Source organism: Anabrus simplex, chromosome 1 (assembly GCF_040414725.1).
Source record: "Anabrus simplex isolate iqAnaSimp1 chromosome 1, ASM4041472v1, whole genome shotgun sequence".
NCBI classification, from domain to species: Eukaryota; Metazoa; Arthropoda; class Insecta; order Orthoptera; family Tettigoniidae; genus Anabrus; species Anabrus simplex.
The window spans coordinates 1579975450-1579987823 of NC_090265.1; the positions used below are offsets into that span (position 1 = coordinate 1579975450).

The 12374-nt window shown below is 39.1% G+C and overlaps 1 protein-coding gene across 1 annotated transcript in view; it reads right to left on the reverse strand.

Moving 5' to 3' along the window:
* Positions 1 to 12374, reverse strand: part of LOC136862676 (luciferin sulfotransferase-like) — a 125974-nt gene that overhangs the window by 84100 nt on the left and 29500 nt on the right. Inside the window, exon 2 of the mRNA XM_067138898.2 lies at positions 1603 to 1805. Coding sequence (XP_066994999.2) covers positions 1603 to 1804 — 202 coding nt within the window. The 5' untranslated portion in view covers position 1805. The remainder of the gene's footprint in view (positions 1 to 1602; positions 1806 to 12374) is intronic.

Consider the following 12374-nt stretch of genomic DNA (forward strand, 5'->3'; position numbering starts at 1 on the left):
TGTATGTATGTATATACGTGTGTGTGTGTATGTATGTATGTATGTATGTATGTATGTATGTATGTATGTATGTATGTATGTATGTATGTATGTATGTATGTATGTATGTATGTATGTATGTATGTATTCTCAATGTATGTGTCACGGAATCTCAATCATTACAATGTTCAATTCTTCTCATAAACATTCCTGAATTCTGTACCTCTCTACCCACCTTAAAATTTGCTACATATATTTCTGACTGCTCATTCTTCACTTAGTATTGGTATCTTATTAACATAGACCAAAGCACTGCTGTACTTCGTAAACAAATTCATGGTTCTGTCTATCATAACTAAATCGTAAACAAATTCATGGTTCTGTCTATCATAACTAAATACACAGCTCCCTATTTAAATGTATTGTCACTTCTTTGATAATAGAGTTCTCCCGTGATGAAGTTCCTGCGTCCTACTAACACTGAATATTACTATCATACGAACCATGTTATCACCAAGCCAAAGACTTCTCCAAGCTCCAATAAACTACGGCGATCACAATGGCGTTCTCCACGCGAAGACTACCTTATCTTCACGTTCACGATAAAAGACCCTTTCTTGACTCGTGTCAGTTCTTTTAGATACTCTTGTTATATCAAGCTCAATAGGGGTACAGAGCATATCCTGGTTCAATCACTTTTAAATATTGGCATGATGCTTTCTTTCCATTGGATTTAATTTAGCACGTCCCTCTGGCTTCTTCTAAAATAAGTCATCCTGCTGTCTGCGCCAGTCACATTGAATACGCCACACTCTAATCTCAAACTGGGTTCAAAAGTACGAAACCGTTAGTAAGATGCTACTGTTTCCCATTGAACAAATATACACTCGGTCAATCTTTCCGCTAGAGAGTTGGTGCCGAGCATAACCTGTCAACTTATAACATTTGCTACAGAATGAAATATAAGTTATGAGGGTCATTATTTTCATGTACTGGTAATTTATTTATTATTCAAATGTTGCCAAACTGATCGGCATGAAGACCGTATAAGGTCTCTATGTAAATATTATAGTGCTGGAACTCGATCACCACCACCACCACCACCACCACCACCACCACCACCACCACCACCACAGCTCTCACCCTAACCCACTATATACAATATTCAATGATTTCTGCTTTCTTATACTCTTTCCTCGTTGGGTCTTACAGAAACATTGTAGCCATTATTCTTGAAACACTACACTTTTTCCCAGTATGTTATGGTACACTAGACTATATGAGAGAATGATATCAATTACACTCATTTGTTAAACATTTTCCGCTCAGAAATCAAGGCCCAATAGCCTTGTGGGATTATACCGTATAACACGATAGAAATTTACCAAATATCCTGATGACTGAAAGTAGAATACAACTATTCTAGTGATGCCCAAAGTTTTTTAAAGATATCACATAGCCGTAACCCATGCTCAAGATCATTTACGTCAATCAATGTACTACATTTGATTATCATACTTTAATTATGATCTTTAAAACAATGAAAATCATTAAATGAAGTGAGTGCAGTAATCTCCCACCCTGATGATTGTTACAGTTACCAACGAATACAGCGACACTCACCACTTTTGGGGAAGGCCACGATCCACACGTCGTCCTCTCGAACCTCGAAGTTTTTAAGTCTTTGCACATAATCTGTGTATGGAGTAGGTAGAAGGCAGCCCTTGGGTCCGAAACGACAAGCACCTCTATTGATAATACCACTCATATGCTGGACTATTTCCGTTACCAGAGGGCTAACCTCTGGAACAACTTTTATATCCATGCTGCAACAATATATCATCATCAGACCAGTATCACAACAAATATACGTACGTACAATACTATTCGTTAAATATGCATAGAATTGTAAACTGGAGAAACATATATGAAGAATATTGTACTGTTGTCATTAAAAAACTGATCTTAGAAAGACCGTTCGTTTTCAGAAGGGGTAGCAATGAGAATGTAAGCCCCATGAAATATCTAATAACCTTAATATCGTCAATTTATATTCTTATTTAACATACTGTAATACTGCCTGGTCAATTGTAGTGGTGGTGATTCTTGTTTTAAGAGGAAGTACAAGTAGGCAACAATCCTATATATAACACTAATCGAGAGAGAAATGGAAGGGATCCGACACTTCGAAAACTGAAGGTATCGGCCAAAGAAAGACAAGGACCACAGAGGGTGTGGAAATGTAGGACCCCCAAGGCCTCGAGTGATTTAATACCGTCGGGGTCGGAAAGGAGCAAGAGCTGACCAAGGGGGGTCGGATAGGTTAGATGGAAGTGAGGAGCCTGGCACAAGTAAGTGGAAGTAATACAAAGACTTAGCTGAGAGACCATAGCCGACTACAGTTACAAGCTGGAGTCATGTAAGTTTGGCAACGTCCAGTGGAGGCCAAGGTGAAAGCGCGGGATCTATCCGTATATGTTGAAGTCTAGTGAACTTCGTTTCGTCTTTCGTTTAATTTTTCGCGGATAGGTTCGAGTATATATATATCAAGATAAGTGATAGAGTAAGTATACGTAGAGCCTATTATCGAAATAATATGAAGGCTGAGCAGGGCTGAGTAGCTTGGACTGTAGACCTGGCTTTCTAAGCCAAGCTCTGTGCTGTGGTATTTGAAGGTGCGAAAATACGTCAGCCTCCTGTCGGTAGATTTACTGGCACGTTAAAGAACTCTTCCAGGACAAAATTTCGCCATCTCGGCGTCTCCAAAAAACCGTAAAAGTAGTTAGTGGGACGTTATATCAATAACGTTATTATTTGTGAAGGTACGGACTGAATTGGGCTTATTAATAAAACGTTTCTGTATTTGCGGATGCCTAGAAAATGTTGTGTTCCCATGTATCGTAACAACTATAGCATTAAGAAAAGGTTGCTTGCCTCGTTTAGTTTTCCTTCAGACGAGGAATTAAAACAAAAATGGATTTGTCATTTTAAACGGGATAATTGGGAACCTGGGAAGGATTCAGTCGCATGCATAAAACATGTCACACACGAAAGTTTTTCAACAGGGGATAAAATTTGTGATAGTAAAGTCAACGTAACTATACTACCAACTAAAGCTAATGAGCTTCTCCCCGATGCATGTCCAATTATTTTCCCAAATTTGCCAAAATATTTGTCATCGAAAAGTGTTAAAAGAAAAGATCCTGAATGTGGGAGCCTGGATATGTAGAGTAGGGTAAACAAGAAGATGAATGACATGCCAAATGTAAGCCATTTAGTCAAAATTTACCAAGATATGAATGTCACTGTATATGTTATCAGGTGTTGGTAGAAGAAATGACATGATAAAATATCAAAGTGGTTTCAACTAAATGCATGTTTGTTAAATTATATAGGAACCACTTCTGGTAGTGTTAGTGTTAAATGTGTACAAATAAATCTATTTTTTCTTTTGCTAGGGACTTTACGTCGCACCGGCACAGATACGTCTTATGGCGACGGTGGGATAGGAAAGGCCTAGGAATTGGAAGGAAGCGGCCGTGGCCTTAATTAAGGTACAGCCCCAACATTTGCCTGGTGTGAAAATGGGAAACCATGGAAAACCATCTTCAGGGCTGCCGATAGTGGGATTCGAACCTACTATCTCCCGGATGCAAGCTCACAGCCGCGCGCCTCTACGCACACGGCCAACTCGCCCGGTAAATAAATCTATTTATATGCTTCACAGTCTCATAGAGTATCGTGAGGTAAGCAGTGAAAACACCCTATTTGTCTTGCATATTTTTAAGGGAACAATTAGAACTTTGCACTAAAAGGGTCGGGCTGAGTGGCTCAGGCGGTTAAGGCGCTGGCCTTCTGACCCCAACTTGGCAGGTTTGATCCTGGCTCAGTCCGATAGTGTTTGAATGTGCTCAAATACGTCAGGCTCGTGTCGGTAGATTGACTGGCACGTAAAAGAACTCCCGAGGGACTAAATTCCGGCACCTCGGCGTCACCAAAACCATAAAAGTATTAAATGGGACTAAAGCAAATAACATTACTCTTATTCTTATTCTTATTCTTATTATTATTATTATTATTATTATTATTATTGTTATTATTTGCACTACCGGGCGAGTTGGCCGTGCGGTTAGGAGCGCGCAGCTGTGAACCCGCATCCGGGAGACAGTGGGTTCGAACCTCACTGTCGGCAGCCCTGAAGATGGTTTTCCGTGGTTTACCATTTTCACACCAAGCAAATGCTGGGACTGTACCTTAATTAAGGCTACGGCCGCTTCTTTCCCATTCATAAGCCTTTCCTGTCCCATCGTCACCATAAGACCTCTCTGTATCGGTGCGACGTAAAACAAATAGCAAAAAAATTATTTGCACTAAAAGGAAGAAGAGTTAGTCCCTACCCAAAAATTTAGTTTGGAACTGTGAAACCAAATTATTTACTCTCAAGAAAGTTTCAAATTGATAACTTAGAAAGAAGGTTTAGACAGTACTTATAGCTTATTGGTTGTAACTACAATGTTACTGCACTTGAAGTCCTTGAAAGTGAGATGAAAATTAGGATTAAGTGTGTTCTAGGGTTGCGGTTGGGTGGTGGTGATGGTATGGAAAAGTGAGGTTTGGCTGTAGCCAATTAGAAATATCTGATTCCATCGAGACAGGTGTTATTGGGCTCAGTATGGAAGTAATAAACAAGTTAGACTCACTTTTATCACGTGAAATTTTTGGTGGGCATTTTGAGATATCAGGGGTAAAATGCTGTACATTTCTGGGTATACACTAAGTACAATATCCAGAAGGATAAGTTGTGACACTAGTTTAGGTCTCCTGCAAAGTAATGAAACAGGTGATCCCTATTTTGAAGAATTTCAGAGAGTTGGGTTAGTGGTGCCATCACATTGTGTTGTGTGTATCTGCAGAAGAGTGGTATACGAAGACTACCTAGATTCAAAAAACTTACACGTCTTAAAACAATACGAAATTCCTCCTGTAGCACTAAACAATACCATTATTCCATTTTGTGAAACAGTTATGAATCTTGGTGTGGCTATAAGCGAAACATTGAACTGGTCGCAACATGTGATGAAAGTGTGCCAAAAGTTATATCAAAGCCTGCATCCTCTGAAGCGGTTTAAAATTATATTTCCTCGGTCCTTGAAAATAAAGCTCATTCAATCACTCTTGTTTCCAATTCTCGAATACTGTGATACAGTTTTTATTGATATCAATAACGAGCAAAGCATGAGACTGCAACGTGCCCAAAATGCATGCATCAGGTATGCATTCGACATACAACCATACGCCCATGTATCCCCATTCTATACACAATTATCTTGGTTACGACTGAATGACAGACGTAGACTCCACGCAACTACTTTGGTGTATCAAGTGCTTTCTGAAAACACTCCTCCTTACCTATCCACCAGATTTCGCTACCTTAGTTCCCTGCACCTGTTCAATACCCGGTCAGGCTGTACGCTAGAAATTCCTGTGCATCGAACCGCAACCTACAACAGATCGTTCACAATCTCCGCCACGAGCTGGTGGAATGAACTCCCCAATGACATCAGGGAAGCTAAATCTAAGACAAAATTTAAAATCCTTTGCCAGCGTCATCTTTTAAGCACTTCCAGTCTTTCTTTCTTGAGTGTGAATGGGATGCATAAATGAGAGTGAATATGGTTGTTTATTGCAATGTGTTCCTGTATATAATTTAGTTATACTTTACTCACCTTAGTTTAGTTAGTGATACTTTAGTTGCTTTAGTTATAATTTAGGTTGTAAAGATTTCATATGTTTAAATTTTATGTAAAATATACATTGTATATACATGAAGTGGTTAAGTGTAAGAAAGGGCCGGGAGCCCTAACTTCGCCACAATAAAGACGCTTTAATAATAATAATAATAATAATAATAATAATAATAATAATAATAATAATAATAATAGTTGTGAAAACTATAAAGGATTTCTGTTCTCTCTATCCTGAGCTGCTTTAGGAAGAGATGACAAGCACCAGTTCTGGTTTGAACGTCGTCATTGTGGGCGTGACAATAATGGTGCGATAGATTGTTTATTGTCTACATTTTCCAATGTCGTGTTAAATAATTGCTGAAAGCAGATGAAGAACACGAGTTATGTCAGCATTGAGGATAAAAACAATAAGCGGAGGAAGCTGTCAACGTTCCACAATAATTGACCTTGTGAGTACTGTTCTTACAGTGTTTTGTTTTTATTCTTGTAAAATGTGTATTTCTAACTTCAGTGAATGCATTTACTGATGTGTGTGTCACCATTTTACGAAAAGTGTGCATTTATCATAATCATCGTGTTGGTCTAAATGTAATGAATATGCGTACGAAGTCGTTCAAAATCGGACACGCTCCCTTTTCTCTCGGCCTCCGCTTGACAGATAGCTACAGCGTTGCCAAGCGTACCTTCCGGCTTTAACTGCAGATGGCTGTGTGAGAGACCCGTTGTCGCCAAGCAACGCTCCCAATTTGAGAGCCCTGGGTCCCCTTTATGTCGCCTCTTACGACAGGAAGGGGATACCACGGGTGTTATTCGAATTTCTGGATCTTCCAATGGTTTTAATTCATGATTTGGGAACAGAGTTTGCTCTGCCTCGAGTGGCCTACTGACGAGCTATTGATATGAGAGGCAGGAGACCCGGTCAGTATATTCCAGTAAAACGGCTTCCCCTTGTGCGTATGGATATGATATTACCTGTATGTCGTAGAAGGCAACGAGAAAAGGCCTCAGGTGTGTGGGCTGGCAAACATGTGATCTCTGATGTTCTTCCATTTATTTATGCCAGTCTCCTGTCTTTTATCTCTCCTGTCCGACCTACATTGGTCAATTCCCGTTCTTTTCCGACCCCGGACGCATTAGAATTGCGTGACCTTGTGAACCTTACATTTTCTCGCCGTTCGTGCCCTTCGCTTCCTTTTACCGATGTCCTCATTCTTTGAAGTGTTAGACCTCTTTCAATTTCCTCTGATTGATGTTTGAGAGGATGGTAGCCCATTTGTACTCACCACTACCACCACAATGATCTTAATATCGTCAATTTACATTTTTACTTAACGTACTCTAAAGCAGACCCTACACGGTCAATAAAACTGTCAGTACCGAAAAATACTGACAGTAATACTGATCGCGTGTGGACTGGAATGATGGAATTAAGGCCAGTACTGAAGCAGATCCGGATTTCCTGATCAGCGAGCGTCAGTACTGTAGAGTGGTGGGGATACTGATAGTTATACTGACCGTGTGAGTGCGCTTGTCATTATTTCTGTCAGTTAGAGATGGGCACTATCGACTGAAAACCACTATCGACTAGTCGGGCGATAGTCCCTTCAAACTATCGACTGAATAGTCGAATGTTTTCAGTCGAACAAAAGTATTCATTACTTCCTGTTGAGAAGACTGAACAGTCGAATGATTTCAGTCGAAAGAAAGTATTCATATAACGCAAGCAGTCAATCCATGAAAAACATTCGAATGTTTCCAGTCGAAACTCTCCGTATCAAAAGTGGAGAGTCGTACTTTTACGAATTCGACTGATTTTAATGCAATTTACCAATAATTAGAAATCACTTGTATAGACACCCATTAGAACAAAAGTAATGTTATATTGAGTGACTTACAAATTACACCACTCCACATTAAGAATAACAAGCTGCACCACCTGGATATCCCAGGTTCGTATTCCATTCACTGACAGCGGATACCATATCCTTAAAGCAGTTTTCCATGGGGTTTTCTACATTCATTCCTGGCAATTGCCACAACATTACTGTACCTTGGGCGCATACCCCAATCCCAGACTAATATAATCACACTATCGAGGAATTCGCAGTCGCGCAGGTTAAAATCCGATTTACGTACTCGTCCGTACACGGGCCTAATAAATAGGGAGATGCCCTTTACGAATCAGCATCATAGGGATGGCCTTTCTTGGTGCTAAATGGATAGTGACACATAGAAAGACGACAATGAGGCTCTATTCCCGAACAATGCTAGCAATAATAATATGTAAAATTTGTTGCTGTAGTACACAATCGAGATTTATATGAGAATAGCCAAACACACTATTACTGTATTTTCTAGATTATTATTATTATTATGCTTATGCAGATTATTTTATAGTTATGCCTTATTTATGAATAACGTAATTACTATAAACAAATATGCAACGAAATAAAGAGCACATAAACGACAAGAGAAAATCGCCACATTAAGTATGTACATATAAAATTAACATATTATATATTACATATCCGAAATGACCATAAACTGATAGTTCCATTCGCTTCCGCGTCGCTGTGACGGGAGTACGACTGAATTCAGTCGACTTGTTTTGTGCTGACTGGAGAGCAAAGCGTGGAGAGATCCGTGACGGGGACTGCGACTGAATTCAGTCGACTTGTTTTTTAAAGTAGTCGACTGTTACGATAGTTATCAGTCGATAGTGCCCATCTCTACTGTCAGTATCAACGGGGCAGCGGTGGACGACAAATGCGTTTCTCAGCAAGGCCAAGTAGAGGTGCTTGTGGAACCGTCAAGTAGGCCTATTGCAAAATTTTATCGAGCTATATGAAACGCTGCCAGAATAAACGTAACACAATACTTTACATGTTTCCACAACTGCTGTACTGATGGAAACTGGTGACATTATAGAGGAAAACTTTAAATCTTCAACATTTATACCAGTTGCAAGATACCTCACTGTCACCGCTAATCTCTCTGCCACCGATAAACAGCACCGCATGTTTGTATTTTGCCTTATTACAAAACGCTCTACCATTCGTAGTAATTTCGCAAAAGTACCCTCACGCATTCGGAGATAGTTCTGATAATCTTCTGCTTCGGTATATTGTGTTTCCCTCAACACTTCATATGAGAAACTCTTCTCTTTTCCTAAGCCAATCCATCGTTTACGTTTAAACTGCGTTTCGTGCAGTACTAATATGATAGCTACAAAATGCCCGTCTTTTACGATCCATTTTGATAGAATAACACAATTGCCTGTTATAAATCTCATTCCGTAGTGATGGTCATTGACTTTATTTGTAAAGTGAGAATACCGCAATGGTAAGCTAGTGCACTGGTACTGACCAAAATATTGACAGTAATAATGATCGTGTAAGGTCGCTACAATATTGATGCGTACTGTCAGTATTATTGACTCAGTATTACTGATCAGTATTACTGACCGTGTAGGGTCTGCTTAACACTGCCAAGGGCGATGTTCAATAAATTTCAAATTTCTTTGCATTCATTTAAAAGGCTAGGAAAACATCAGATAGGGGATCTGCCACCTGGGCGACTGCCATAAAAGCAGATCGTGTTGATTGATTGATTGATTGATTGATTGATTGATTGATTGATTGATTGATTGATTGATTGATTGATTGATTGATTGATTGATTGATTGATTGATTGATTGATTGATTGATTGATTGATTGATTGATTGATTGATTGATTGATTGATTGACAGTAATACGGCTGCGGAACACTGACGAATCTGGAATCCACCTCAAAAGGACAACAGCCCCCTATCAGGCCAAGCCCCTTAGTGAACTACAGTATACGTACAACAGATTTAGTCCTTTTAATATTATCCTATGTTATACTTATAGTGTTGTTTTCACTTAGCGTAATCAAAGCCATTTACTTAAACAGTGTTTGCAATTAATTTTCGTAATGTTGCACTGTCTGTACTTGGAAATGTTTCAATAGAATAAGTGGGAAGTCCGGAAAGAAGCGCCCTTGGCCTGTGAGAAATCCCATTCCAGCATTACACTCTATGGATCTGTAAATGAAGATGTTGACTATAATTTTTGATCAGTGAGAGATAATTATTCCTAGCCTTCCTTTTAATTACTGGGATCAGCACCTTGAAGGGATTTAGCCCAGCTTGACGCTCGAATGCCTTTTCTACAAACAAGTGGTGTGTACGGAGACAATTTTCTCGTCACTAGCTGTGATATGTAATATATCATAGTTATTACGGTAATGTGGGAGAGTATTCGCATCTGAATGTGTTGAGTAGCAGTAACTTTATGTAGAACATTGAGATACTCATCGACGCGTAATGTCATTACAACGTTTGACAGTACACCTTTTGCCTTAGCTGTGTTTTTATGCTGTTTTTGTTCGATAAGCATGCATTTTGGTACTAAGCCATAAAACTCAATAATCTTTCATGAGACCTACAACATTTTCATTAACAGGTAGAATTTGATAAACATTATCAGATGGATAGGGATCGGTCTGAGTGCCTACGCACAACAGCATACATGTCAGAATTATAAATTAAATAAATAAAGGAATCAGTATCCATTTAGAGCAAGGAAATATTTCCAAAGTGTGAATTAGCAAGACCATAGTGAAAGTCATACATGACTAATTTGGAGAAATCAAGGACTGTCATGTTTATGTAGATGGGTTTATTGCACGTTATTTCCACCTTGTTCATTTCCATAGTTAGAAGATTATTTATAAAAATACGTAGAGATTTAAAATTCGGCTTGGAAATGTATTTTCTTGAGCTGATGACGATAGATGTTAAGTCCCTTTAAACAACAAGCTTTAAACAAAAAGCAAGCAAGAAATGTACTTTCGAACCTCCATCCACCTTCCAATGTGTTAAGCTAATGTAGACCTTATACATTAGGCCCCATTAAACAACAAGCTTCAAACAACAATCAAGCATGAAATGTACGTTCGAACCTCCATCCACCTTCCCATGTGTTAAGCTAATGTAGACCTTATACATTAGGCCCCATTGAACAACAAGCTTCAAACAACAATCAAGCATGAAATTTACGTTCGAACCTCCATCCACCTTCCCATGTGTTAAGCTAATGTAGACCTTATACATTAGGTCCCATTAAACAACAAGCTTCAAACAACAATCAAGCATGAAATGTACGTTCGAACCTCCATCCACCTTCCCATGTGTCAAGCTAATTTAGACCTTATACATTAGGCCCCATTGAACAACAAGCTTCAAACAACAATCAAGCATGAAATGTACGTTCGAATCTCCATCCACCTTCCCATGTGTTAAGCTAATGTAGACCTTATACATTAGGTCCCATTAAACAACAAGCTTCAAACAACAATCAAGCATGAAATGTACGTTCGAACCTCCATCCACCTTCCCATGTGTTAAGCTAATGTAGACCTTATACATTAGGTCCCATTAAACAACAAGCTTCAAACAACAATCAAGCATGAAATGTACGTTCGAACCTCCATCCACCTTCCCATGTGTTAAGCTAATGTAGACCTTATACATTAGGCCCCATTGAACAACAAGCTTCAAACAACAATCAAGCATGAAATGTACGTTCGAACCTCCATCCACCTTCCCATGTGTTAAGCTAATGTAGACCTTATACATTAGGCCCCATTGAACAACAAGCTTCAAACAACAATCAAGCATGAAATTTACGTTCGAACCTCCATCCACCTTCCCATGTGTTAAGCTAATGTAGACCTTATACATTAGGTCCCATTAAACAACAAGCTTCAAACAACAATCAAGCATGAAATGTACGTTCGAACCTCCATCCACCTTCCCATGTGTCAAGCTAATTTAGACCTTATACATTAGGCCCCATTGAACAACAAGCTTCAAACAACAATCAAGCATGAAATGTACGTTCGAATCTCCATCCACCTTCCCATGTGTTAAGCTAATGTAGACCTTATACATTAGGTCCCATTAAACAACAAGCTTCAAACAACAATCAAGCATGAAATGTACGTTCGAACCTCCATCCACCTTCCCATGTGTTAAGCTAATGTATACCTTATACATTAGGTCCCATTAAACAACAAGCTTCAAACAACAATCAAGCATGAAATGTACGTTCGAACCTCCATCCACCTTCCCATGTGTTAAGCTAATGTAGACCTTATACATTAGGCCCCATTGAACGACAAGCTTCAAACAACAATCAAGCATGAAATTTACGTTCGAACCTCCATCCACCTTCCCATGTGTTAAGCTAATGTAGACCTTATACATTAGGTCCCATTAAACAACAAGCTTCAAACAACAATCAAGCATGAAATGTACGTTCGAACCTCCATCCACCTTCCCATGTGTTAAGCTAATGTAGACCTTATACATTAGGCCCCATTGAACAACAAGCTTCAAACAACAATCAAGCATGAAATTTACGTTCGAACTCCCATCCACCTTCCCATGTGTTAAGCAAATGTATGTTTCTATATTTTCGCATATTTTTCACGGATTTACCATAGATACCATTGTTCATGAGTTCAAAGAAATCCATTTCAAAACTGGTAGTTGTCAGTTGTGTGGATGTGCTTTACCAGTGATTAGTGCAATTATGAGGGGCAGGTGACCTAAATTTTAGACC